The 26,789-nt window shown below is 42.4% G+C and overlaps 1 protein-coding gene across 11 annotated transcripts in view; it reads left to right on the forward strand.

The window, feature by feature from the left end:
- Nucleotides 1–542: 542 nt before the first annotated feature.
- Nucleotides 543–26,789, forward strand: part of brsk2a (BR serine/threonine kinase 2a) — a 175,184-nt gene continuing 148,937 nt past the window's right edge. For 3 of the 11 annotated variants that reach the window (XM_026176445.1, XM_026176443.1, XM_026176444.1), the window contains exon 1: nucleotides 544–979. In XM_026176445.1, the coding sequence (XP_026032230.1) occupies nucleotides 886–979 (94 nt within the window). In that variant the 5' untranslated portion in view covers nucleotides 544–885. Of the gene's footprint in view, nucleotides 980–26,789 lie in introns of all 11 variants that reach the window. The other 8 variants (XM_026176448.1, XM_026176449.1, XM_026176451.1 and 5 more) reach the window with 6 other exon arrangements.

Raw genomic sequence — 26,789 nt, forward strand, 5'->3', positions numbered from 1 at the left:
TTTTGTAGATAGCAAAAATGATCTCATTCATCTGCCTAAGGTGAAAAGCTTCTCGGTGCTTACCATAAATCTGAATTTAAGATGTGCGGGTGCAAGTGACCTTTTGTGACCTGTAAGGAGAAAACTTGAAATCAGTTTTTTAAGCTTTTCTTTTCAGCATATTTGCATACTTGAGTGGAGTATTTGAATGAAAGTGAGACATATTTGAATAATCATGGATAAAGGGTTTTTATTGCACGACAGAGAGTAAACATACAAATATTTGAAGAATTTCAAATGAACTTGATCAGAGAAGCTCCTTAACAGTAGATGTAAATCTTGGGCTTAAGTTGAAGATTTACATTATATTTCTTATTTTTTAAAAAGACTTCAGTTGATGGGCACATTCACGGGGGCATTTAAATTTTGCGGCTTATGCTTTACATGCTATTAGGCACTTACCTTGCTTTTAATGAACTGTTCATTCGGGATTAAACTCTTTAAGATCACAACCTGCAGCTCTTCTAGAAAAAGCAAAAATCCTCCAGCAACAAGAAACGGGGCGGCAGAGGAGGGGATCCGGTGCTCTGGTTGGTTGTATCGACTGTCAATCATCCACGAGTACTCGGCAGCACCTCCCACAGACGCACAGCGGCAGCGCAGCTTTCACCCACAATGATATTCAAGGCACTTGCGGCTCGTCTGCAGCGATAGGAGAAAAGAGGACAGAAAAGAGAGCCTCACCTCCTCTAACAGCGAGTGAGGTAGGGAAAAGAGTCAGAGAGCGAGAGGAAGACGAGAGGCTGTGGAGTTAAAAGAAAGACAACGGCGGCTTGGACCTCCTGCCAGGACTCTTTAATTGTCTGCGCTTTATTATAAAGTGTCTAATTTTCACACAGATTCGACATGTCATCATCCGGTAAAGACAACAGCGGTGCCCAACACGCCAATTACGTGGGACCTTACCGTTTGGAGAAGACGCTCGGAAAAGGACAGACAGGTTAGTTGGGACAGCTTGCTCGCGGCATCCTCTCTAATTGCACAATTTATTTTCGGAGCGCTCCGCAGCGAGTTGAAATTTGGCCGGCTGGGTGTCTGCAGGTGATAAATAACTAACCGCTTAGTTACAAACACCTGCCCAGCCTTGTGGGGAATTTGGAGGGTTGTTTCGCCAGCGGTCTGACATAATCATTGTTCACACAGGATGTTGCTTTACATTGTTTTATTGGCTGTGCGTTGGCGTTGGACTGTGTGTGTGTGAATTAAGGAGCAGCAGCGTGGAAGCCGTTCAGCAGCAGAAATGATGACAGTGTGATGGGCAATGAAAATGAACTTTTTGTGTTTTGGCTCCCCTGTTTGTATGTGTGTGCGTGTGTGTGTGTGTGTGTGTGTGCTCTGTGATTGGAGCACAACGCCCGTTAATCCCGATTTGCCTGATACATTGATCTATTCTTAGTCCGCAGGCACGCATGGGGGAGGCAGGCGTTTCTCCTATAGGCTCTGGCTGCAATACGTGGGTTTCCTCCGTTACGGAGTAACATGTCCCACCTTGACAGATGAGCTGTTCACAGAGCTGGGAAATAAGAGCCACGCTGATGTATATTCATACACCCCCAGCCAGGAGATGCGACTGGGCTTCCTATAAGAGTCACATGCTTTATCTGAGCCTAGACAGCAATGACACTGCAGTTTCTAAAGTTGCATGGCACATGCTCTCTCCAATCAGCAGGTCTCGATTCCATAATATTTCACGCTAGGTGATGAGTAGCCCACAAGCCAGTAGCACATCACTGTCCAGTACGTCCCCCTGTTGAACGGTGAGAATCCTCTGCCATCAAGTACATGCAGCCAGTGGAGCCATGTGAAAGGAGAAGCAGGCACAGCCCTGTGTAGGCAGAAATAGCAGGAGTGATGCAGCATGCTCTGTAAGCTCAGCAGCACTTAGAATGAGAGAGGCAGTGGGACTTTTTCTTCTGCTCTTTCACTATCTCTCTGTAGATTTTTCTTCCCATCTGTTGTCTAAAATGGCTACAATAGGCGTTAGTTCCCCTAGCCCGTCCAGCTGGTCATGCTGAGCAACCCTGTGTGTATGTGCAAATGTTTGTGCGCGCTCTCAGACAGTATGCTTTCTTAAAATGACCACTTAGTCACCTGACCAGCGCTCACTGTTCATTAGTGGGTCTGAGGGGGGAGGGAGCACGTCTTCATAATCCCTCTTTAACTGTAGAAGATATTTGAACGAGTCATGTTTCGCACCATGACGCCCACAGGTGGATTCAATAAAAGTTAGTTAACCAGCACAGTGCGATGCATAATGATTTCCATATGATCTATTAGTCGTAGTTAAAGTTTATGCAGCAGTTGATTTTTAAAACAACCTAATAATACACGCAGTATTCACATCCTCCTGACACCTATCTATTTTATCATTTGTGTTTACAGGAACCCCTCACTCACTTTTAAATAGCTCTCAGGAGTCCCTAATGTGTGTTTATGATGGTGCAGAGCTGGTTCCATGGCTGGATATTTAATCATATGTTGTCTCTGTAATCTATGGCACAGTGTGTATTCATGTGAATGCTGGGGCAGATTTCGATGAACGTTTCGTACTCTCCTCTGAAGTCTAGTATGGAGTATGCAAGTTACAGGTCAGCTTGCAAGGTATAACTTTTATCAAACTTACTTGGGCTGAATTTATCAAAAAGTTTTTACTTTTTAAAACATTTTTCAGTCAGACAGGTTTTTCTAATTGAATAACAGTCATTTAGTTTGAATGCTTTTGCTCTGGTTTTTCAATTACATCTCGGGGCTCATATGCACTGAAATAACCAGGCCCAGCGTTATGTGTTTGTCCATGTTCTCTGTTAGAAAATTCATTTGGTTATTGGCATCTGTGGTGCTAGTCCACGCCAAACCTATTCAGATTAATGACACTGCCTAATATCCCATTCTCCCATTTACCATTTGTTAATCTGTCAGATCTTTTTCCCAGGCCCCACGGAAAGGGTTGGCCTGGCAACTGAGTGCACCCAATGGGCTGGTCTTAACCGCAAGTGACAGCTGAGACTGTCCAATGAGCAAAGTCCTCTGTGAGCTTTCCCAGGCTATGGTTTGCTGGTATTATTGGAGGGGAGAAAGCGGAAGCCCTCTGGTAGATCTGGCGATCCTGCTCAGAGGAGTTGTGCTTTTCCATGTTCATTAAGTGATTAGGCCCTGTCCTGACATATACACATAAACACACACACATGGCCACCTCAGTAATTCTGGTTGGCTTTCTGATCTAATCCTCTACACAGCCAAAGCCCCGTCAGCTCTTACTCACACGTTCACGTGGCCCAAAGGTAGCATTCTAACTCCTGTCCTACTCTGGCTTTCAAACTCCACCTTCATGTTACTGTGCAGCTTGCATACAACAAGTCACATATACTCTTTTGCAGTGATGCAGTACAAATAGTGGGATGCATATTCTATATATTCCCTTGTCACAGAAGAGCAAGCGTGTTTACTCAGTACTTGTAGACCATATGACGATTTCTTTGTCAGGTGTAAGATGGGGCCTGAAGCAGTCTTGAAATATTGAGTGTTCTTATCGGGGCTGAAGCATCAAAAGTATGGAATCCAGGTTTTGGCCCAACCTGCCCAGTGCACTGTCTACGGTTCTATGTAGTCAATGAGCCTAAAATCCAAGATTTAGTTCATTCTGGAAGGTGGTGGGAAGACTAAGGAAAAACTCATTTGTTTTGATTTCACCATGATTTGATCATGACAGACAGACAAACCCTGTTATCCTGATGCAACTCTAGTTCACGCTTTACTTGAAGAATATTTAAACACCACAGTGCTCACCGGATTAACATCCTTAACACCTCCACGTGGCTAATTAGCATGAACAACATGGACACATGGCTAATGATTGTATCATTATGCATGATATAAACTTGACTGAAGCTACTTCTCAGTTGGACTTTCTCAGCCTTTATTTACATGTGTGTTGTTTACCCCAACACAAAACGTGCTCTTAATGGCTAAAAGTTTTGGCTAACACGGTGGTGTCTTTGCAATTAGCTACAGGGCCGAACTGGTCTCATTTTAGCATCTATGGAGGATCTGAGAAGCTGTGTTTCACAACTTTCACTAGATTTCTTCCCTAAAACATCCTATGAACAGCTCTGGTAGCCATGGGATGACAGGATGAGGGCAAGAAACATACAATAGATGCAGAAGGTGGAACATTTGCATTGTGGATTCTGGATTTGTATTTGGTATATGTGTGCATTTACTCTCTCAGAATTCCCATTCAGCTTTACTTTCTGTCAAACACTAAGTTGAACTCCATGCACTGTTAGGCTGTATTATATCCTATATTAGCTTCACGAGGCTCTAATCTGTGTCACGATGGCCTAGAGACTGAGGTAGCACTTATTAAAACCCTTATTAAAATGTAGAACTTGAATGTCTCCATCACGCTGGGATTTGCAGTCACAGCCTTCTTGCATTTCAAAATCGTGTAGCTTTGTTTGACAAAGCTGAATATGTTTAATTTGTGTTTTTGCCAGTGCACTGACTTAACACAGGCTGAATCACCGCTCTGTTCCTTAATGCTTTGGAAAACACTGCCTTGCTTTGCCTTTACTTTGTTCCTGAAGGCTGTTGATTAGTGAAATAGAGGCCTATTGTCTGGAAAACACTGCATGCTAATCCAGCATAAATCCCAGTTTTGTTTTTTGTTTTTTGTTTTTTCATGCTAGACTTGGATATTGACAGGCTAAGCGATGGAGGTTGATGTGTAGGCTCCTTGATTCCTTTGGTTGACGTTTAGAGAGTGAAATCATTTGTGCTTCAGTGACTTTCATATTGACTGCTCAGCTGATAAAAAGCTCTGCGTGATGTTGTGTCTTGCGTTCTCTTTCTCTCTTTAGGTCTCTCTGCTTTTATCTATATGCTGGAGAGTTCTTGTTTTGGGTTTCCTGTGCCTACCAGGCATTGGAGCCAGCATCTAGCTGGTCTCGCTGTTTTAGAGTCGGCAAAGGGCCGGCTGGTTTCTAACTCCAACTGCCGATTTCACTATTTGCAGTATTGGGTTGTGTTTGTGCATCTTTGTGTATGAACGATGGAGGAAAATCCATCCATGTATACATTACCCAGATTGTTCTTGGAGCCTGGTGCAATGGTGATGCACAACCGTTAATTCTGCATTGATTGATAGCTAGTAAGCCGGTGATTTAGTTCATCGGCCACTCCCAAAGATTTCCTGTCAGTTGAAATAGATCCATACTGTTTCACAACACATGATATTCCTGATGATGACAAGTGACTAGGACATGTTCGTTCAATGCTGCCAATGAAAAGCCACTTGGCAAATCCACAAAAGTGAAATGCATTTGGGTGCTTACACGTGTGCGTCTTGTGAATCGAACAGGTGATCGTACTACAGGTGATCTATAGCCTCCTTGCCATTTAAAAAAAAAAAAAAAAAGAAACACAAAAAGCTCAAACACAACTCTCTTACTCCCCCGTGTTCACAAGATTACCCAGAAAAAGTTGCCAGGTTTGACCTAAAATTGGTGAGTGAGGGGAAATAAATGAAAGGCTGCGATGATAGGCCCATGTTTCAAGGGGCCTGTTCAAAGATTCAGGTCAGAGAAGCCCTGACCCAAAAGCTGTACTCTGTTGCTCCCAGCTGGATAGCACCTCATGTTAGGATGCTGGATCAGAGCTGTAGAGCAGGAAGGCAAGCTTCCTCGGTCTCAGCCGTTTGGCTGTCTAGCTAAAGCTGAAGCCCTGCTCTCTCTGTATTGAAATGTATCTGAAATAATGGGAGATGTGTGCGTGTCTCGCCAAGGTTGTTATATTTTGGATAAAAATATATATTTAATGTGTATTTAGGCTGTTGCTTCAATGTTCTGGTCATTTTTATGGGTTCTTTAAGTAACTCAAACCAAGAATGTAGTCTTTTCACAGTCTGCATCGTTGGCTGACGTTATATAATGATGATGGTCTCTGTCATTTAATGTCCCTCTCTTCTCATCTCCCTCGCTCCATCTCGTTCCCTCTCTGTCCCTCTTCCCCATGGCCAGTCAAGATTCATACAGGGATTCAGCCATGTGGTAAATCAGACAAGACCTCAGTGGAATTGCATCGATTGGGAGGAATGTATGTAGCCAACGATTTTCAGAGATTAATGACGAGGAAAGAGGTGGAGAACTGGTGCAGGGGGGGCAAAGGGAAGGAGGAACCTTGAACCGAGAGAGCATGAAGCTGTGGTGAATGTTCTGACTGAAGTGGAGGTTATTAATTAAGGCAAAGTATCGATCATTCTCTTCATTATTCTCCCCTCCTCCCTGATTTTCATCTCTCTATTGCTGACCTCCAGGCCAGGAAAGGGTTCAGTCTTTAAATGGGAGGACAGTGAATAAAGAGCGGGAGTGCTGGAATAGTCTCTGTGGCTGATCATGAATGAGGGTGTTTATTTATTGTGTGTATTTTTTGGACAGGCCCCATCACATCCTATTTGGTTTTCAACCTAACTCAGTGCATGTGCTGTCACTACATCTCTGTTACATTACATAGCATGGAGAATCAGGTTAGGGCGACGTGATGCTACGGTCTGTTTTCCCTGAGTTACAGCGGGCCACATACACACCCACGCAAACAATATCTGTTCACTCTGTCCATATCTTTCTCTCCATCACTGAGGTCCCCACTTCTGCTCAGCTTCTGTGTTTCGTGTAATGTGTTATCGTCTCGCACTATTTAAAATTTCACACTGCTAGTTTTGCAACGCAGCACTGAGAATGCGAGCAGAAACGTACCATTTTTCTTTTCACGGTGCAAAAACTGTTACATTTATACTTGATTTTGTTTGCACTGTTCAAACAAAGTCACTGTTCAGTAAAACATGCCTCTTGTTCGGCTTTTAAACATCCTTCTACCAGCCGCAGTCTCTGTGAATGTTTGATGCTGCCAGTCAGCTTTTCAGTCAGTCAAGTCAGCTGCCACATCTTTTGTTCTGTGTTAACTTGGAGCATTTAGGAGACACTATAATGTATTAAACGTCTGTGCGCACAGCAGTTGTCTTAATCAGCCAGCCTCTCTTTCTTTCGCGCTCTCTCTCTCTCTCTCCTCTCCCAGTTCAGATTAACCCTTGCTGAGCTGCCTGTCTGGCTCTGACTGTGAGAACACCGGGTTGGTTGCCAAGGTTGGCTGTCTGGTTGTCATGGTTTCCCTGCTTCTTGCTGGTTCCCAGTCTTCCCTCATGAAGAAATAAAGGGAATACTCTCTCTCTAATTCTCTCCTCTTACTGTCTCTCATGCTGTCTCTATTGCTCTCATTCCTCTCGCTTTCTAGCTCTGTAAGTGGCTGCAATCTGAAGTTAGCATCGTAACAGTCATGCTGCAAAGTCCTCCGCTGCTTTTCGCAAGCTTGTCTTTGTTTCTGTTTCCCTGCCTCGCTGCTACATGCCTCTGGAAAAGAGTCTGTGAACGACTGTTTTGAAGAAATGCTGCATGTGTGTGTTGGCCGTGTGCTCGCGCGTGTGCTCAGACATACGGTCATGGATCAGACCGGCTTGCCCTGCTCTGTGCTCTGCGCTGTGTGCTGTGTTCCCATTTAAATCTGGGAGATTAGCACATGTGGGGAGCCTCGGCTTTAGTTGCTGTCAGCTCAGTTAGCCTTGGCACGCTGTCCTCAGATCAGGGGGGAATCTCTGCGCTCATCCCCCCTCCAATGCTGTCTGTCGCGCTGTACCTTATCCATTAAAAAGTAGGGGAGTGGGCCACTGACCTTGACTTTTGCAGCATTTTAAAAAACACACACATCACGTTAATTCAGGATGTGAATTTAAAGATATTTTTTTAAAATGAAATTTTATAAGATTCCAAATGTTAAGTAGCATTATTTAAAATGCTTATACTGCGGCAAGCTTTAAGTGGTATATTTAATTTTGTGAATCTTCCTGTTTCTTTTTAACTAACTAACAAATATCAGCAGATGCATACTAAAAGCTTTTGTGTACTAAATGAATACATTGGAAATCAAGTGTGAAGATAAATGAAAGAGTCGTGTTTGTCATTTTAGGATTCTTTTTAGCCAAGCTGGCTAATTCACCTGGGGTGCTTTGCCATTAAGAAAGTCAGCTAGCCTGGAAAGTTTTGCTTATTGAAGTATAATTGAATTTCCAGTATGAATACACTGAATGAATGACTATTAAATTGCACGAACTGGTGCCTTTGCTTTTGCAGACCTGCTGGCAATTCCCTTTGGACTGCATTCCAAGAAAAAAAAATACATGAATGAAAATGTGCGCTCATTTACTGAGTGAAGCGCATCCCAGATGGCAGGGGCAGGGTAATTGTGATGCATTCAGAGTTTCCACTGCCACGCGCTCTGTTGTCAGCTCTTTAGGATATGGAGCACAATGTCATCCACGAAACACCTGAGACGTGGCTCAGCATGTGAAGTGAAGCAGACAGGCCTCAATAAGATTAGGTTAGATGAGCATGACTGGTCACAAACCGGGAACCTGCACTGCCTTCTTGTCTCTTTGACACTGACTTCTAACACTTGGCCGGACTTAAGAGACTTATCACAATGTTTGCGAGCTCAACTCATTTTATCCCAGCGTGAAAGATGAAGGTGACTGTTATTTATCGAGAGAGGGAAGAGGACAGGTTTGGTTTGATAATGGGCCTGGATCACAGGTGTACCACAGTTGTTCGGCCAAAACAAACAGTTTCTTTTGTGTTGCCACTCGATCAGAGACGGGGTCAGCGCTTTGAGCCTGCTGCCAGGTCACATCCTCTGTCATGACTACAAATTAGGATGAAAACTGATCTGAGATGACAGTGAGTCTAGTACAGTGTAACTAATTATTGGGAAAATTCAGAAACTGTATTATTCTCATACATTTTAGGTAAAAAAAACAAAAAAAACAATCTGCTTCATATTTTTGCACAATCTTTGCTTTGGTTTGCTCAAAGATTTGGTTAAATTACTACTTTAGAAGTATAGGGGTGTTTATTTCAGTTATTTTGTGTGTAGGCTTTGATTGTTGTTTGTTGTGGCTTCTGGTGTTCAGCTGGAAATGTAGATTACAGTAGCTATGCTGTGAAATAACAGTTCAGTGACAGCTAAATGTCAGTACTTTACTACTGTAGTTAATGTGTGTTTTGAATGTGTTTTTTCCCTCTTTTGGCCTAAATTGTTGGTTCATCCAGTGCTACTTTCCTCAAAATCTGTGGCCTTGCAGTACTGTGCTAGTTTGTAAAAGTATTTCAGCATAAATCTTTTAATACCACCAGAAAGCTTTCCTATTTGGACATTGCACCAACCAGAATTTAGCTTTCTCCCTGTATTATTATTATTATTATTTAACACCAATTAATAGGGGACAGCATTAGACTAAAGATTAGGTGCTATTTATTATGCATCATTACCACTGCACTGCTTGTTCCTTTGTTAATGTTCTCATATGAACTGACTGGAAATATTAAATTAATTCTCATATAATTAGATTATTAACTCTAAAACTCACATTTATGTTGCAGTTGAAAATGAATAGCTCTATTTTTCTTTCAACAGGCTTAAAGTCTGAGTCAGACGAAGTAAATAGAAGCCCTATAGAATCTATTCAATACTGATGAAAAAATATCCTCAAAGGAGCCCGACTTTTGTTGGCGTCAGATCTTTATCTTTTTTTTTAAAGTTTTGCAATTTTGCTTTCTTACCTTACGTCTCACTTCCCTTTTCACACTCTTTTTACAAATTAGACAGTTTGTGGGGTAATTGTTAAAATAAAAAAGCGATGAAGTCATTGGTTGTTTCATCTTTCGATCCCAGCTAGTTGGCTTTGTTTATTCATTGCTAAGAGCAGCTTACTTCTGCGGTGGCTGTTGCTGTGTGTTATGCCACTGTGTGTGTATGTGAGAGTGTGTAGACTGGTCTGACTGCTGGAGCTTTAGTGTGCACTGCGTGTTCCCATTTCACAAGCTCTCTGTCGATACATAACAGCATCTGAGGGCTGTAACTCATGGGACAGGGGTGAACATGAGAGAGGCAGAGAGGAAGGGGGGTACAGCCTTGCCAAAGGAGAGAGTTTCTGAGTGAGAAAAAGAGTCACAGCAGTAAAGCGTCTCTCAGGGTCAGTGCCTCTATTATCATTCAAATCCAGCATGCACACCAACCACGTTGATGCACAGTTGCACATGGTGCACAAACACGAGCACACACACAGAGACTGGAATGTGCTGTGTAGCAGTACTGTGGTGGATTTTTTTTTCTTTTAGTTATACAGGAGTGGCTGCAGCAGAGCTTCTACGGCATCAGTGGTGGAAATGCATCCACAGCAGGAAGGATTGCTCTTGGTACAGAGCCTGAAGACACACAAACATGTACACACACTTCTTCATGCCCGTAGGATATTTAGGAGGCTTGTTCCTCTACTCTTCACTCCCGTCCTCCGTTTCACCTCACAAGAACTTAACTGTCAGTGAAGACGCGTTGGAAAGTGTTTCATACAGTCGGTATATTTGTAAATTGCACATGTATCTTCTCACTGCTATGATGTGATGAGTCAGTAGCCATAGCAACACAGACACACACTCTTCATGTGTAATTTCACATGCCAGGGGTACGATTGTGGCCAAGCCCAAATAAGTTGTTATTTTGATTGGTCAGCTGTGTTTTCTATCCTCGGTGCTGTTTTGATGCATTACAGGGTGTGGAATGAGAGCACGATTGTGAGTCAACAGTGTGTTCGTGTCCATTTGGCTCTGTAGACTCTGCTGCGTGTTGTAGAAAAGCTGACGGCATATGCAGGTTGGTGTGTGGCACCGCATGACTCATGGGTACATTATTATAATCATTATGACAGTTACTGTCCGTATATGATACTCTTTCAACCCGTCTGCTGTGGTGCAGACAGTACAAGTTTACCTTGAGTTTATATAATATCGCTTTTGGGAAACATTTAAATGACAGTACTTGGACCAAACCACTGAAGGAAAGGCTTTGGTGAAGCTTTCATTTAAAATATTTTAAATTACTACCGAGGATTTCAACGGATAAATAATAAAGCTGAACTTATCCTTCTTACACTTGTAATCTCCAAATTCATTTCACCTGTAACCTCAGAATTCATTCCTGTTCTCTTGTATTTCTGTGTCCATTACACTCTGTCCGTACATGTCTTGCAACAGTCTCCCTTTCTGACCCTTCCTCTTCCTGCTCCCTCGTTTCCTCGCTTTGTGCCTAATGGAGGTATTCCCCTGCAGCCTTCAGACCTCGCACTGCCATTCTGCTCAGGTAGGGCTCATTTCATGCAGCATGATTAGATCTCACTGGCTGCAATTCAGGGCTGGATAAGCCAGAGTGCTGTGGGCCTGCATAGTAGCAGAAGGAATTCAATTAAATCTTTACATATACTCCCCTTGCAGTATATACCTGCCAATCTGCACATAATATGCACATAAATTTTAACCCACACAAGCAAGCATGAATGTAAAAATTCTCATACATTACATCAGGCTTTCATTTTTGCACACTATAGTGGCCGTGGCTTAATATACAATGAAATTTGATCTATGTATATATGATTAACCTTGCATAATGCATTAACTCTTATAAGATTACCACCTCCCCTTCTTTTCCAGCTCAGTTTCCACATCTTTCTCACTGTAACACACCAAAGACCCCATTTGTAACATTAAAAATAGTAAATCACACACACACAGCCATTCATGTGTGTGCGTAAATGGGTTAATTTGATGTGAACCGAGGCTATCACAGTGCATCTAATGAAAGACGCATACCCTGTGTTGGCTTTATGGGCCAGTGCTGGTAATTGCTTGTAAAGACTGATCTGAGCTGAATGTATCCTCATACTTCATGTAACAAACCACAAGGGAAGACACTAATAGTAATTGGACAATGATATAAGACTAAAGTGTGTGCGTGTAATTTTAATGTGGCCTCTTCTCACATTTTATTGTCTCTCATTAAAGTTTTTTTTAATGTATCTGAGATTTTGTAATGCGTGGCATTTCATATGTTTGTCAGCATAAAACAGAAGTGAGAACTGCACTGCATTATTACTTGATGTTGTTCACTCACGTTTCTGATGCCCTTAAGCTTGTGACTGTGTCTGTACAACTTGAGCTGATTAGCCTTGCAAGGGACCTGAATTTATTACTCTGTCTTCACCAGTGTCATTATACCTCAGCCTCTTATATTCACTCCGTAATGAGACTTTATGAAATATTCTAACCTTTACCTGGAGGTGCTCATTGTATGTGTGTTTCTGTGTATCGGCACTGACGGATACAGCGAAACGAGAGACTGACAGACTCGTGAATACATTTCCACGCACCTGCATGCGGACATAATTCGAGCCTGTGTAATGATTTGTTATTCCAGAGTTTATCGTAGCAGCCGATGAAGGGGTCCAGGCTAGATCAGGCTCATTAAACCTGAGCGAGAGATGTGCCTGTTGGCTGGGTGTGTGTTTGCTTTAGTCTGCGTCTCCTCTCTTCTTACACTTCATCCCCGATCACATTCTCCCTCTCTTTCTATCGCTGTCTCTAACGGAGTACAACACTAAATCAGCCTGGCCTTTTAATTAAAAGTCACATTTTCTGTGCTCTAAGCGCGCTATAAACAGGCTGAGCTGCACATGGACACCTCGCTGCTCCCTCTCTAAAACATGTACAGTAGACTGTAGACTGTACGTCAGACCAGCGTCATGAGAAGAATGTTGATCTTTAAGAAAAACCTCTTCATTCGTCATGTACTTAATTTTCTCACTCGTCTAAAAGAAGTAGTTAATTTACCCCCCTTTGTCTTGTTTGACTTTAGGAGTAGACCCTCTCTGCTGCCCTTGCCCCATTTGAAGATCGCTTTAATGAAGTGCTCTTGTTCCCTGTGAATTATACTGCAGCAGTTTTTATGTCACGTATGAGAAGTCCCATGTATGAGGGCATGGAGGTGAGAGATGAGTACAGAGAGCTCACCGAGGCCCTCTCCCGGGGCCCGAAGTTATGTGTCCAGACTACGGAGCGATTCATTAACCGATTCCCAGCACTCGCATCAGGCCTATTCGGGTTCACACAGGCTCTCAGCCTGATGTTGATCTTGCCTTTACATGCCCCTCACACACAAGGCAGTCTCTGAAGTCTTATGGAGAGGCTAAGCATGGTTGGTGGAGATTGGGGATGAGGGTCCTCCATCTAGTTGGTGTTATATAAGCACAGAGTGATTAGTGGTCTCCCTGTGGGTGTCGTCTTGGTTTAATGGCTAGAACCTCATGTCAAACACAGCTGCTATTTAGTTTTAAGTGGATTTTACCCATTTCTGTTTATGTGGACGCATGTGTAAAATTTCATTTCTGCAACACCAAATCGCATGCAGGGAGTGTTCATCATGTATGAATACGCATACACCGCATTGTTACTCTGTGAGCAAGCATATGCATAGATATAACAGTGATAGCTTGTATGTGATTAATCTCTGAGGCCCTGAGGTGATGGGGTCAGAGTGGAGTTGCCTGTGGTGCTAATGACAGTGATTAAAGTGGGGGTCGTTGGGGCTTAACCTTCATCAGATTCTTCTCCTCAATATGCTGTCCCCATGGGACATGGCTAACCTTATTACTGCTGAGGAGACCCAGTTTTACTCTTCATAGTCAGCGTGATGAGTAAATTGATGTTTTTTTCTTCTTCTTTCACTTTATTATTTTTTACACAATGCCACATCATAACCTTAAACTTTTCTCTTTAGAAATTACATTCAGCAGAAGTAGAATTGGTAGCATTGTAAAGCACTCTACCAAGGCTAGCCCTTATTCTTTCTAACATCTAGTTATTCAAGCAGTTAAATATTTGGCAAATTATTCAGTGATATATTACCTCATTTAGCTGTGGAGTGTATTGCAGGGAAAGTTTAAAGCCTCTATTAGCTGTTCACCCTGTAATCTGAAACAACCCTGTTTGATTTCGTCAATTTATCATATAATATATAAGCCTTTATCACATTGCAGTCCATTTGGCATATTAAATCTTGTAACCCACATTATCCATTGTGGCACAACCCAACATCCACAATGGCAAAGCAGAAGCTGATGACAAGACAATATTTAACTTCAAAAGTTCTTTGAATGTTAATAATCTGGATGAGTGATTAGCCCAATTATAATAATACAAATAATGGCCTACATTTATATTGGTTCAGCCAGTTAGCAAAACAAGTTAATTAAGCCACGCCACATTAGTCTATGATTATTTTATTTGGACATGTAATAGCTTCAGAATGCCTCAGTGCTCACATGTTTCCAACCAAACATTGCAAATGATCCCCATCATATTAAAACCATTGGCCGCTTTGCCTTAATAGGGGTTTCCCATATTCCCCAAGCTTGCGGTAATATCTGAGTTGGATCCACATTCTCAGCCCAGCACACTGGTGAGACTGAACTAAGAGCTGAAGTCTTTTTAATGGGTTTTATCAACCATTTTCAAAGGTGCTTTTTCCTGCACCACTTGCTTTGGTTTTTTCCATCAACTTCTTTCTCGCTCTCTCCACCCCCTCCCTCATTTCCATCCGCTTCTCCTTTTTTTTTTTACCCTGCCTTTCCAATTCCTCCTTCCTGTCCTCAAACTCCCTCACCATTTTCTCTGCAGCTCTCAGCGTCACCCTGCTGTTCCTCTCCTCCTCCATCTCTCTGTATTACCCCTTTTCAGCCTAATGGGATCATCGGTTAACATGTCTCCCTCTCTAGCCTAGGTCTCTACTATATCCTCGCTTATCGCTGTGAAGTTAATGAAATGGAGTTCAAGAATGACCCCTTCCCTCCATCACTCCCTCTCCACTTTCTCACCTATAGTATCTTCATCCCCTCATAGCAGCCTCCTTCTCTAAGTATCTTTATTCTTATAACCTTATTATTTCTTTCCTCTGACTTTAAATCTAAAGTCCAAAGTGAGCAACCCTCAGTTTTTTTTCCTTACTCGCCTCTCTCCTATCTTTAATTCCTAATCCTAGTCTTTGCACACAATCGATGAGGCTGTAAATGAATTTCTTCCCTTCCATCAGTATTATTATCTCCCCAAATCCTTTTTAAATGTCTGTATTCTGTAGCTCTGCCTAATACTGAAATAGAAAGGCCTGGTTGCACATAATGTTGTGTGCTCAATAGGTACAAACACCACCTGCCTACTCCCTTGGCCTCCTCTTAAAGCTTTCTTTCCTCTAACTGCCAATGTTGCGCTTCGATCAGTGACCCTGAGTCTTTTTGTATAAGTTGTAAAGCAGAGAGGAGGAGGAATTCTGCATGTGTTGGTGTATATGTCTTGTGCATGCACGAGTGCTGTCATCTCAAGCCTCCCTAACTGTCAGAAATGTCACATAAGGGTTGCCCACACAGATGGCATTGTTGGTGGGCTGTGTACGTATAATGCTGTCACCGTGTGCGTGCATTCGTGTGTTAGAGAGAGAGGGAGAGTCTGGCTGGCCTGTCAGACTAATGCACAAATATACTGCCTGTAGCTTGGCTCATGGGTTAGTCAATGAGGAAAATGCATATGTGGATAAATGCAAAGGATTATCTGTCACAGAGTCCCTGAATATAATCACGCACGCACATGCATCCACACACACACAGACACACACAAAGCAGCAAACCGAGCAGGGAGCGTGTGCCGGCACACCTGGTGAGTTCAGACAGCATGTCAGCATCTCACAGCAAGAGGTTCCAATCAAGACAGCGATGCTGACGTCCCCACCAGCCCCACCCCCACCTGGCTTGTATTCAGTCACCCTCTTACCCCACCTACCCATCCATGCATACATTCCCCCACGCATGAACACTGATATATCTTTACACCACACTTGAGTGCAAAAAGATTCTGCTTTTTTTTTTTTTTTGTTGAGTTGCTTTATTCAGAAGTACACGCGGGTGAGTGAGTGGGAGTGCCGGTTATTTTTATACTGTGCATGCGCCTGTTTGCGTGTTAGTGTGCGCGCATGTGTGCATACTGTTTTCTTCTATACCTGGTTACCCTCATTGCTGGACATCATTATAGTCATATGGTCACCATGGTAACTAGCATAGTGTGTGCGTGCGTGCGTGCGTTTTGCTGGCTTTGATGATGCACCTCATTCATTCATTCATTCATTCATTCTTATAACTGTTACTGGGGCTTTGAAACTCCAGGCCACATTACACTTGGGGGTTAGCTATAATTGATAGGACGGTTATGTCATCAAAGGCCCATGTGATCTCTGAGATGTCACAGAAATTGTCAGCGATCGCAGTTTATTGCTGATATGTTTTTAAAATTTTGCTGTCACCCTGCTGTCGCATCATTATTAACAACTACCTCATTGGTAAGGCACTCATAAACTCTCTTATGCTAGTTGTTCTTTATGCAATGACAATAAATTAATATTTTAAATTCTCAATAAACATATCAGTAACTGATTTGATTAAGTTATAAATAGTTTGGCATGTAGCCCCCAACACCCAAAAACCTGCCAAAAATGCAACACTTAAATGTCTTAGTCCAAGGGTCTGTCTTCACATTACTTCCTTAGACAACCTTAGATTTTTGTCCTTCCACAAAAATCCCCAAATAAACTAGATCTAAACCAGAGAAAAGAAGCTATTTCTTACATTTGACATGTTGACAATACAAATATTCAGAGAAAACCACTCTAATATATGAAGAAAACAGACCATTAATGGGAATTCAGATCAGTGCAGAATAAGAACAGAATATCATCATGGATATAACACTTAGGAAAAGTAAAAGGTAAACTATTTGGAGGAAAAAGAAGAAAACCATCTTTACAAGAAAGAAAATAGATGGATAAGGCCTGAGAGAAAAGGAGATGGTGGCTAGCTGCAAGGATTAAATCTCACTCAGGCCCAGCCCTGTGAGATTACCAGCTATCCACTCGAGTGCTATGAAAACACCGGCAGATTAGGCGTACACACATACACATGCAGGCACACCCACACACGCACCCTTATGCATGCACGTAAATACACAAACAATGTAGTGGATTAGGTCCCGTTGCTAACCCAGGGGCCAGGGTGAAGCAGATGGCTGCCCTTTGTATTGTTATGCAACCTTACTGAGAAGCACTCCACAATTCATTTTCCTGACGCATAGCACCCATAAAAACAAATAAGTATAATTACATTATATTATTTTATGCATACTTTGTGAAAACAGTTTGTAATCTTCTCTCACTAATCAGACATCTATTAAAAGCTGTGAAAAGATGAACCGAGTAACAGAAGAAATAGAGGAAGAAGAAGACAGGCGGCCCAGGTAGAGCGAGGGTAGTTGTGGCACAGCGCCACAAGGTTTGGAAAAGTGCCAGATAAGCATCCTTGCACACACACAGATATACGCATTAAACACTTGCAAAACCCTCCCGGTAGGGTGCTCGGGTGAGCTAAGGTGACCTGACTTGGTGATGGAAGGGTCACCATGCCAACAGGCTGACTGATGTCACCATGGCAGCCTATGTCTGAAGGAAAGGGGGGAACTGAGTGCAGAGGTGTGTGTGTGTGTGTGTGTGTGTGTGCGCGCCTTGTGGTGGCAGGCCCTGTGTGTGTCAGGAGTCAGATGGAGTCAGGCCCTCAGAGTATTCACTGACAAGCTGACATTGAGAAAGTCTGTGTGGTACAATATGGAATGGTTGTAGGGCAAGAAACCGATTAACTGTGTAAGTGTGTTCAGCTAGCTCTGAACACAGTTACAGTATATACATTCACTGGCCACTTTATTAGGTATTCTTTGCTATTATCGGTTTTGTTTTTTTTTGTTTTTGTTTTTTTTACCCCTTTTTGCCTTCACAGTGCCTTAATATTTTGTGGCACAGGTTAAACAAGGTGCTAGAAGCACCGCTCAGAGGCTTTGCATTGCTTTCCATGTTGACATGATAGGGTGACGTGGTAGGCCATTTGATGTGTTATCATGCTAGAAACAGCCATCAGATGATGGGTACACTGTGGTCATAAGGTGACGGGCATGGTCAGCAACAGTACTCAGGCAGGCTGCGGTGTTTAAATGATGTCGCAGCAGAAATTGAGACCGATCAGACCCGGCAACAATTTTCCAATCTTCGGTGTGAATTTTAGCCTCGGGCACTAAGCTGACAGGAGTGGCTGCAAGTGTGGTGTTCTGCTGCTGTAGCCCATCTACTTCACTATTCGAAGTGCTTTGCATTCAGAGATGCTCTTCTGCATGCCTTGGTTGTAATGAGTGGTTATTTGGTTTACTTGCCATACTGTCATTGCGAAGCAGTCTGGCCATTTTCCTCTGGCCTCTGGCATCAACAAGGCATTTTTACCTAGAGAACTGTCACTTACTGGATATTTTCAGACCATTCTCTCTAAACCCTAGAGGTAGGTTTGTGGGGAAAATCCCAGTAGATCAGCAGTTTCTGAAATACTCAGACCAGCCCCAGCCAGTCTAGCACCCACAATAATGCCACATATAAAGTCACTTAAATCACCCTTCTTTCCCATTCGGTTGCTCGGTTTGAACTTCATCCATTTCTGTTGACTATATCTACATACCTATGATTAGCTCATTAGAGACTTGTGTTAGCAGGCAGTTGAACGTGTGTACCTAATAAAGCGGACAGTGCTGTTTAAGTGTGTAAATATATATTGTTTTTTTGGTTCTTGCTGTTACCCTGCTGTCGACTCATTAATAACAGCTACCTCATTGGTAAGACGCTCATAAACTCGCCTCTTTCTTCTCTTTCTGTTCCCTCAGTGATGAGTCTTTAGATGAACACAGGACACTAACTCCCTACAGTGATTCACTGGTTTCAATTACAGATTATAGAAACACAGACGGCGGGCGATCTGACCAAGCTCTCTGTGTCTGTGATGCCTCGCTTTTTATATATTCTCACCAACGCACGTAACACAAAGGAACTAAAATATCTGTGACTAAGATGATCATTGCCTATTTCCAGTCATTTCACACAAAATAGTCACTTGCTGCTCATTTCTCAAAGCCTGTGGTCTGTCATAGCAACACAGCCTACTATTATGCCACATTTGAAAGATAAGAAGAAATGATAAAATACAGTATGTCCTTTACTCTTTTTTTTTTTTTCTTCATTTGTTGTACTCGAGTACCAATTTCACATTGGGACACATATTTCTAAGTGCAGTATTTTAATCTGCTGTGAGGTATGATGGGAAATTTCAATCATGCTGGGACACAGTGAATGGTTTCTGGGGGGGGGGAAGATATGTGGCGATAAAGAAGGTTTAAATAGCATTACTGTCAGAATAAACCATGAAGTAGTGTTAGAATAAAACCCAGAAGTTAGCTTTCTATTGATTTTTAACTAACCACTAGAAGGCCTTTAATAGCTCTTTGGGGAATAGACTATTTATGTGGAGTGTTTATTTGAACACACTGAGTAGAACTTTTACATGTCATAATGTTACGTAGTTTGTTGCCCGGCATTATTCTTTAACAGCTGAAGTGTTTAAGTATATGGACTAAACCCAGTGTTTTATAGAACTGAGAGCTGGCTGGCCTTACTCTGTTAATGCCAGAGTTTACTGAAAGGTCAGGTCAAAATCACGAGCATGTCTCTGTGTTTCAGTGATTCTCTTGGGAAACAAGTATTCAGCTACTTTTCTCTACCACCGTTTCGCTCACTCTGCTTCTCGCTCTTTAGTCTCTGGTTTTACATCATCTTTTATTTATGCCTACATATCTACAAATGCATATTCAGGCTGTTTCTGAGCCTGCCATTACTTACTACGAAGAGAGAGGCTGGATTTATACATTGGTCTGAGTCTGACTGAGGTCATTCTGAAAAATGGGTGTCAGTCTCACGGTCACATGCGTTGCTCATATGTGCATGCACATTAAAACTCTGTTGCAGGCACAGCAATAATAATAGTCTGGCATCCATTAATTTTTTTGGGTTAGAACAGTCATTACTGTCATCACTGTTCCTCTCTGAATCACTTACTGTCAGAAGATGTGCACACACAAAGACACTCTCACTCACTTTGAATGTTGCCTATACCCTTTCAACCTCTGCTTCTGTATTTCTGTTTTTCTCCCACCCCCCTCAGAGGTGGTGAATCCCCAGGATGACAACCCACCCACCCCCCTTGTTTGCCCCCCTCCATAGCTGCCTGTCAGCCAGGAAACAATAGGGACTGGGGCACATTTGCCTTTAAAAAGAGGCAACACTGACTTACCCTTCCTTCCTGCCACACTGGGTGTCTTTCTCCCTAGCTTCTTCTTGACTCTGTCTTCCCCCTCACTTTCTATCAACTGTGATAACTCATTAATGTCACAGATCTGTGTGTATGTGCTACAGTTGGCCTATTGGTGCAAGATAGCCAGTGAACTATGTGATCAGGTTAAACACAATGAAATGGAAAGAGGTAAAGGCCAACCATGCCCTATCATATGAACAGGTTCATTGCAGTGTACATGTCAGACAACAAAGAAAGGTTAGCAAAATGTAACGTGAGCACTAACACAGTTGATTTGTTTATTTATTTAGGATAAATAAAAAATGTGTATGGCATGCTGAAGTAGACTGATGGAAAAAATGAATTCAATTAATGATTTAATAAGATTAAACCTGTAAAAACTAAATTTTTGAGTGGCACCTGTTTATCAATTGTTTTATCATCAGTATAACTTAAAGTAAATTGTTCACTATGAGGAAGGGCATGTTATTAATTATGCTAAACCTGTTTTTGCTTTTGTAACTGTAAGAATACAAGAAGAGATAATAAAGGTTAAAACATACAAAGAGGGAGACGGATCGAGCTCTTCTAGCACCATCACCCCCCCCCCCCCCCCCCCCAAAGGAAGACAGATTTATGTTTAAAACATCACTCTGACTGAGCCAGGTTCAGCTAGAGTTAAATGCTTTGATCAGCATGCTGATTATGCTATGTTCCGGACACCTCTGTGTGTGTTAACCTGTCCCTTTTTTTTCCAAAAATGGATGCTGCTTAGCATGGGGACCCTGTAGTCCTGCAAACCAAGCTGTGCTGCACTTTAGACTGGAGAGTGTATGTGTTTTTGTGTGTGCGCCCCGGGCGCTTCTTCCTGAGTGGTCCCTTGGTGCTCCTCAAACTGACATAACAATCATGCACAGACACACACTCAAGCAGTTAGACAAGCACACCTAGGGACTGGCATATGAATGCCCACGCCACACACATGCGTACCCATATATCCGTAAGGTAGAGACACACACGCACAAACTAACAGACAGTCATGCACAGTATAGCCGCAGGCAGTATGGATCAGTGAGGTGCTTAGGAAGGCTAAGATAAGGGTGAAGACAGGGTGAATACAACTAAGTACTGCAGAGTATCATTTCAGTATCAGATGAGCTAAGCAACCATGAGAATCCTGCACATTCGCCAATATATAAGATTTTTAGAATTCTTCTAACACCAGGCTGATTTTAAAATGTTCTTTTTTTTTTGTTATTGTTGTTCCTCATCGCCATTGATTGACAAGCCACCCTATCAATGCACTTGAAGGATCGCTATTTTCACGATTATACTGCAGGCTAATGGAGGTGAATCATCTGGTTGCAGATTGTTTTCTGTCAGCGCTGTGGGGAGGTGGTGGGAGTTGGTAGTGGCAGCTGCGTATGTGTGTTGCTGAACTGTAGAGCCCTGTAGTTGATTCCTGTCAAGCCCATAGCACCACACTCAGATAGAGCTTGACCAAGCGTTTAAACGCTGCTCCAGGATTTCCCGCTGGTATGGGCTGAGTGGAAGTGTCAGTCACTGAGAGGTGTGTTTGTGTAGAACTGGCAGCACTGAGGGATGCTGGCAGTTTAGAGAGGTCGAGAAGGTTCAGGAGGCTAGCTTTTGGCATTAAATATGAAAAGCAAGAGAAAAGATGGGTTTGATTAAAATACAGAGGGTGATTTTAGGAGCATGGAGTGTGAATGACCATGTATGAGAAAGTGGGTCATTGAATACCTCAGGCTTGGGAAAATCTCATAGCAGATACCGAAAGGGGAAGTACTCTGTGTGTGTGGTATACATACAAACCCTTGTTTATATGCCCTTAAAAGTGCATAGGCATGCTGACTGATAGTCAACCTTCAAACTTTTACAATGCTTTATAATGTAATTTTGTTTATTAGAACCACGGGTAATGTTAAGCCTTCAAAGATGCTTTAATAGTTGGGTAACTTTACTTTTTTACTAGCATAACCTTGGTAAGCTCAGTTTATATTAACAAGAAGTATATCTATGACCCTGGCAAACAGATATTAGTGACAAGGAGCAGCACTATTTTTTATTTTATTTTTTTAATGAACCAAGAAAAGTCTGTCAGTCTTTAAACTAAAAGCACTCATTGATAGCCAAATTCTGCCATAGCACTTCCCTTCATAATAACTCTCAACAACTCTCATTTAGGATTGAAGTGCTTTGCAGACACTTGAAACTTACAAAGTTTTCCAAGGAGTCAATCCAAGCAAACCCAGTTACATTCCAACCTCCCATTTGTAAGCGATTCATGTTGCTGTTTTCACATTGATGGTGCACTTTAACCATCTGTTGGTAGTAAAACAGAATTAAAATCAATGCCGGGGAACGATCACCTTATTACAAAGACACCGGAAAAATGATGGCATCTATTAGGCTGCAGGAAGGACACAGAAAAAAGTAGTTGACTGCTGTAGCAGGTGCTTTGACAAACACTGTGACTGTAACATCAGTTAGGCACCACTTGGAAAGACTTGCTGGTCTACTATTTGGTCTTATTTCAGTTAATTGCTGAAAAGAGAGACTGCTGCTGAGATGGTAGGAAAGAAAGCCCCTAGTGTGTGGATGCTCTGACATTTGTTTGGACCTCGTACCAAAACAGCTTTATGATGTCTGATGTCTTTGGCCATTTTCAGATGGTTAGGCACACTGCCACACTGCCTATTTCTTCATAAATTGTTGAAGATTATGAGAACAAGAGCTCAAGTTATTGATCTCCAATTTCCTATCATCTCAGATGATCGAGCAGCTGTGGGATTTTCTGGGAAAAAGTGGTTGATAGAAGCCACACGTCTGCAGACTGAAAAGATCTGCAGCTAAGAATTCTGTGCCTGACACCACAGAACACCTTGGTAGATTAAAATCCTTATTTTGCTGGGAAATACTTGGAGCCACCACCTGTGGCTCCGTTTTACATGCTATATAGGTAGATGTAGTGCCACCATCTCTAGTTGAGGTGATGCTTCTGTCCACAACAAACCAGACATGACCTGAAACCAGAGAGAAGGAATGACTAGGGCAGCCAAAGAGTGTGTCTTGAAGGTTAGCCCGACCTCTCTGACTGGGCTGGTGTGGCTTAGAGATTTAAAGGCATCGTATGTATGTGTGAGCCTTTTGTGCCCCTGCGGCATTAAAGTCGCTTTAAAGCAGGAGGTGGGCGGGGGTGGTTGGAGTTCTCACTTCAGAGGGGCAGCTGTGATGCGGGGGGTGGTGAACAGGGGGGGGACTGACTCTGTGAATTGGCCTTGAGGGAGCCGAAACCTTGGGAGCGTCAGTCATCCACTGCAACAAAGGAGACTTTCTACGTGTTCATGTATACGTGTGTGAAAAAGTTAAGAGCCTGAGCAATTGTTTTTTAAATTAATTGTTTGGTTTTTTTTGTATATGTGACTCTGTGTTAATGGGAATTAAAAAAAAAAAAAAGTGCTGCCACTGCAAGATTTAAATCATAATGAATCTACTGACCCTGAGAAATGCTGCATTTGCGAGTGTTCGGTATGGTGACTGTGTTGGCGTGGGGTGGGGGCAGCTAATGAAAGCGCAGCTTGTTATTTGTGAGGGTTTCTACGGTGACCTGCTTTGTCCTTTATACATTTGAAATGCACTGAATCAGGAGGTGGTGGAGCTATTATTGTGGATGTGTTTATTGGGTGAAATGTGTTTTCCTGTTTTGACTGTGTGAGGGCTTAAGAAGGTACCACGAGAGGCACTCACACTCAGACTCACTTGGCTTTTATTGGAGCAGACAAAGCACACAGTCAAACAGCTGGCAGCCCGACGGCCACGATAACATTAACGAAACATCTATCCAAACATATTAGTAAGCATTTGGAAATAGTGTGTTTGACGGTGTCCTTGTGTGTGTTTCTGCTGCTGTCAAGATCTATGTCTGTTTGTGGAAGTGCAGAATCTTAAAGTCCAAGGTCAAAGTGTTTTTTTACAGTCTTTCTAGCAATCTGCCAATTTCTCTGGTACAAGTACCCTCTCCCTCTCATCCCTTCTCTCATTTGTCCTCTCACTTTTTCCATTTCTTTTCCTATTGTCACTTTATCTCCTCTTTCATCCGGCTTTTCCCGAGTTTGGCTTTCCACGTGCTTCTGGCTAAAGGACAGCCATTTCTGTGTGTGTGTTTCTTTAACCTCTAATTCATCCACTTCCTTTTATTATCACTGTATTCATCCTTCTGTGTCCTACTCTTTGTTTCTCCCCCTCTCCTTTTTTTCCCCCCTTTTCCTGTCACTTCTCTCTATTGTCCTGCTTAATCTGGCCTGCTCTCCGGCTGTGCCTTGTGTGTCCAAATGATGCATCCAGGTTACCCTGACCGATTGTTCATGCTGAATATGCCACACAACACACACCCCCACACCGGCTCCCCACATCATGCAGACTTAACGCATGTTGCTTGGAACATAGCTGAATGTAATCTGTGATCCTTAAACAAAAGGCATCACTGACAATGAATGAAGCCATCATTTCAACTCCCAGCCAGCTGAAATCACCCTGATAAATACATGAACTGGTCGCCTGTGATGTATCACCCTGGACTATTTGAGTTGCAAGTTAAGTGCTTCTCAGTGCATACATCTGACTGTTATCACATTGAAATACTCATTGTCTCCAAGTAGCTTTGATTCTATTAATTGTGCATGCTTCGTGTGGGCTGTATCAAATTGTAGTTTCTTGTTTTCTTCTCTAGTTATTTATTTTATTACAAACATAAATGTGATAGATCAGAAACTCTGGGCTTTTCTGTTTGATCAGTCATAAACTCCCCATTCCCTAATATTCTCATTTAGTCCTTGTGGCATTTAGAAATGTATTTAACTTATATTATTTCCAGCTGTGATTAATTTCCCTACGAGGTAGATCTGAGATGGTGAATGCTGTGTGTGAAAAGTGTGTATGTGTGTAAAAGACATGGTGTCCTTGAACAGGCTTATTGCTGCAGCTGGAACACACTCGCTTACTCTCTCTCTCTCACTTTCTCTCTCTCTCTCTCACTTTCTCTCTCTCTCTCTCTCTCTCACACACACACACACACACACACACACACACACACACACACACACACACACACACACACACACACACACACACACACACACACACACTTACAAACCAACACTGCATGCCTACCACCTACCAGAGCTGTTCTCCCTCTTTTTCTCCCCATTTGTCCCAGCTTGACTGAAGATGTGAAAGTTGTGAGATGGAGGAGATGGTAACAGAGGGTCATTAAAGTGGCTGGCATTTTTACAGGGCAACATAAATCAGAGAAGCACAGCAGAAGTTTTTGGTCAATGATTTTCTCTTTCGCACTGAAGGGATAAAGAGGCAGATAGCGAGAGCGATTAAGCTTTGAAGAGACTACCCGAATCTCATAGGGGGAACTGATCCTGCCTATTTAAGCCAACACGATTTTGCAATAGGCCCAAAACCAAATCAAGTGCTTTAGTTTATTTTAGCAGAACACAAACCAGTGTTATATTTAACTCTTAGTTGCATTTTCTTTTTTAAATGTCAGCTGTTACAAACGGATATTTCTCGAAAAACAAAACTGAAGGCACAAAAGCACAAAACTAGTGTTAATCAATACATACAGAGTTCAGACTTTATTGGATGTCCTCATACGCACAGGGAAAGAAGCCCGAGGCTGCAGGAACTCTTCCTCTCGATCACGTACGTGCACACAAACACACACACTCACACATACTTCCTTCAGGCCCCTTTGCATTTTAGCTGCAGGTCAATCCTTATGAAATGCTCTGAAATAATTTCTCTGCTTCATCCTCTTTTACCATTAGAGCACAGATTTATAATGCAAATGAGTGTGACCTAAGAGCTTAAGCAAGTTTTAGTAAATGGGGCAACTTTTTTAGCCTTGGTGTAGTCATCCCAGGGCGCCCCACCACCCCCACCACTTTCTGTATTTGAAGCTGTCATGAACGCTTCTCTAAATGTGATTGGTCTCAAAAACATATTTTTAACATGAGCGTTTACACCGACTCCCTTGCCCCACAGATCTGCGCTTGTACCTTCAGACTCCGTGTCCAATGGTGTGATTTCACTGTGTTCAAATATTTGTTGCATGCTGAGGTTTTTTCTTTTCTTTTTTCTGCAAGCGCAGTATGTTCCCATGATTCCATTTTGCAAACAGATCATTTCATGGGTGTCAGTACAAGTTGTTTTCTGCTTGAGTAACGATATTGAAACCTCTTCCACTACACCCATTTGTGGATTATTGTCCAATCTGTTTGATGTCAGTCTCTATTCCAGTCTCTCTCTAGCACCTCTCCTTCCTGTCTTGCTCTCTTCCTCGCTCCCTGATGCCTTTGCTTTACTTTTGTGCTCATGATTTCCACTCTGCATACCTTAACAATTCCCTCACTTCATTAGCTGGTGACAGAGAGGAAAATATCTCCCTTCCTTTTTTTTCCCCCTTTAAATTCACACCTCACGGTGGCACAAACCAAGTGATATAAGGAAAGGAAAAGAATTCAAGCTCTGGTAAGCA

This window comes from Astatotilapia calliptera, chromosome 7, assembly GCF_900246225.1.
Source record: "Astatotilapia calliptera chromosome 7, fAstCal1.2, whole genome shotgun sequence".
NCBI lineage: Eukaryota > Metazoa > Chordata > Actinopteri > Cichliformes > Cichlidae > Astatotilapia > Astatotilapia calliptera.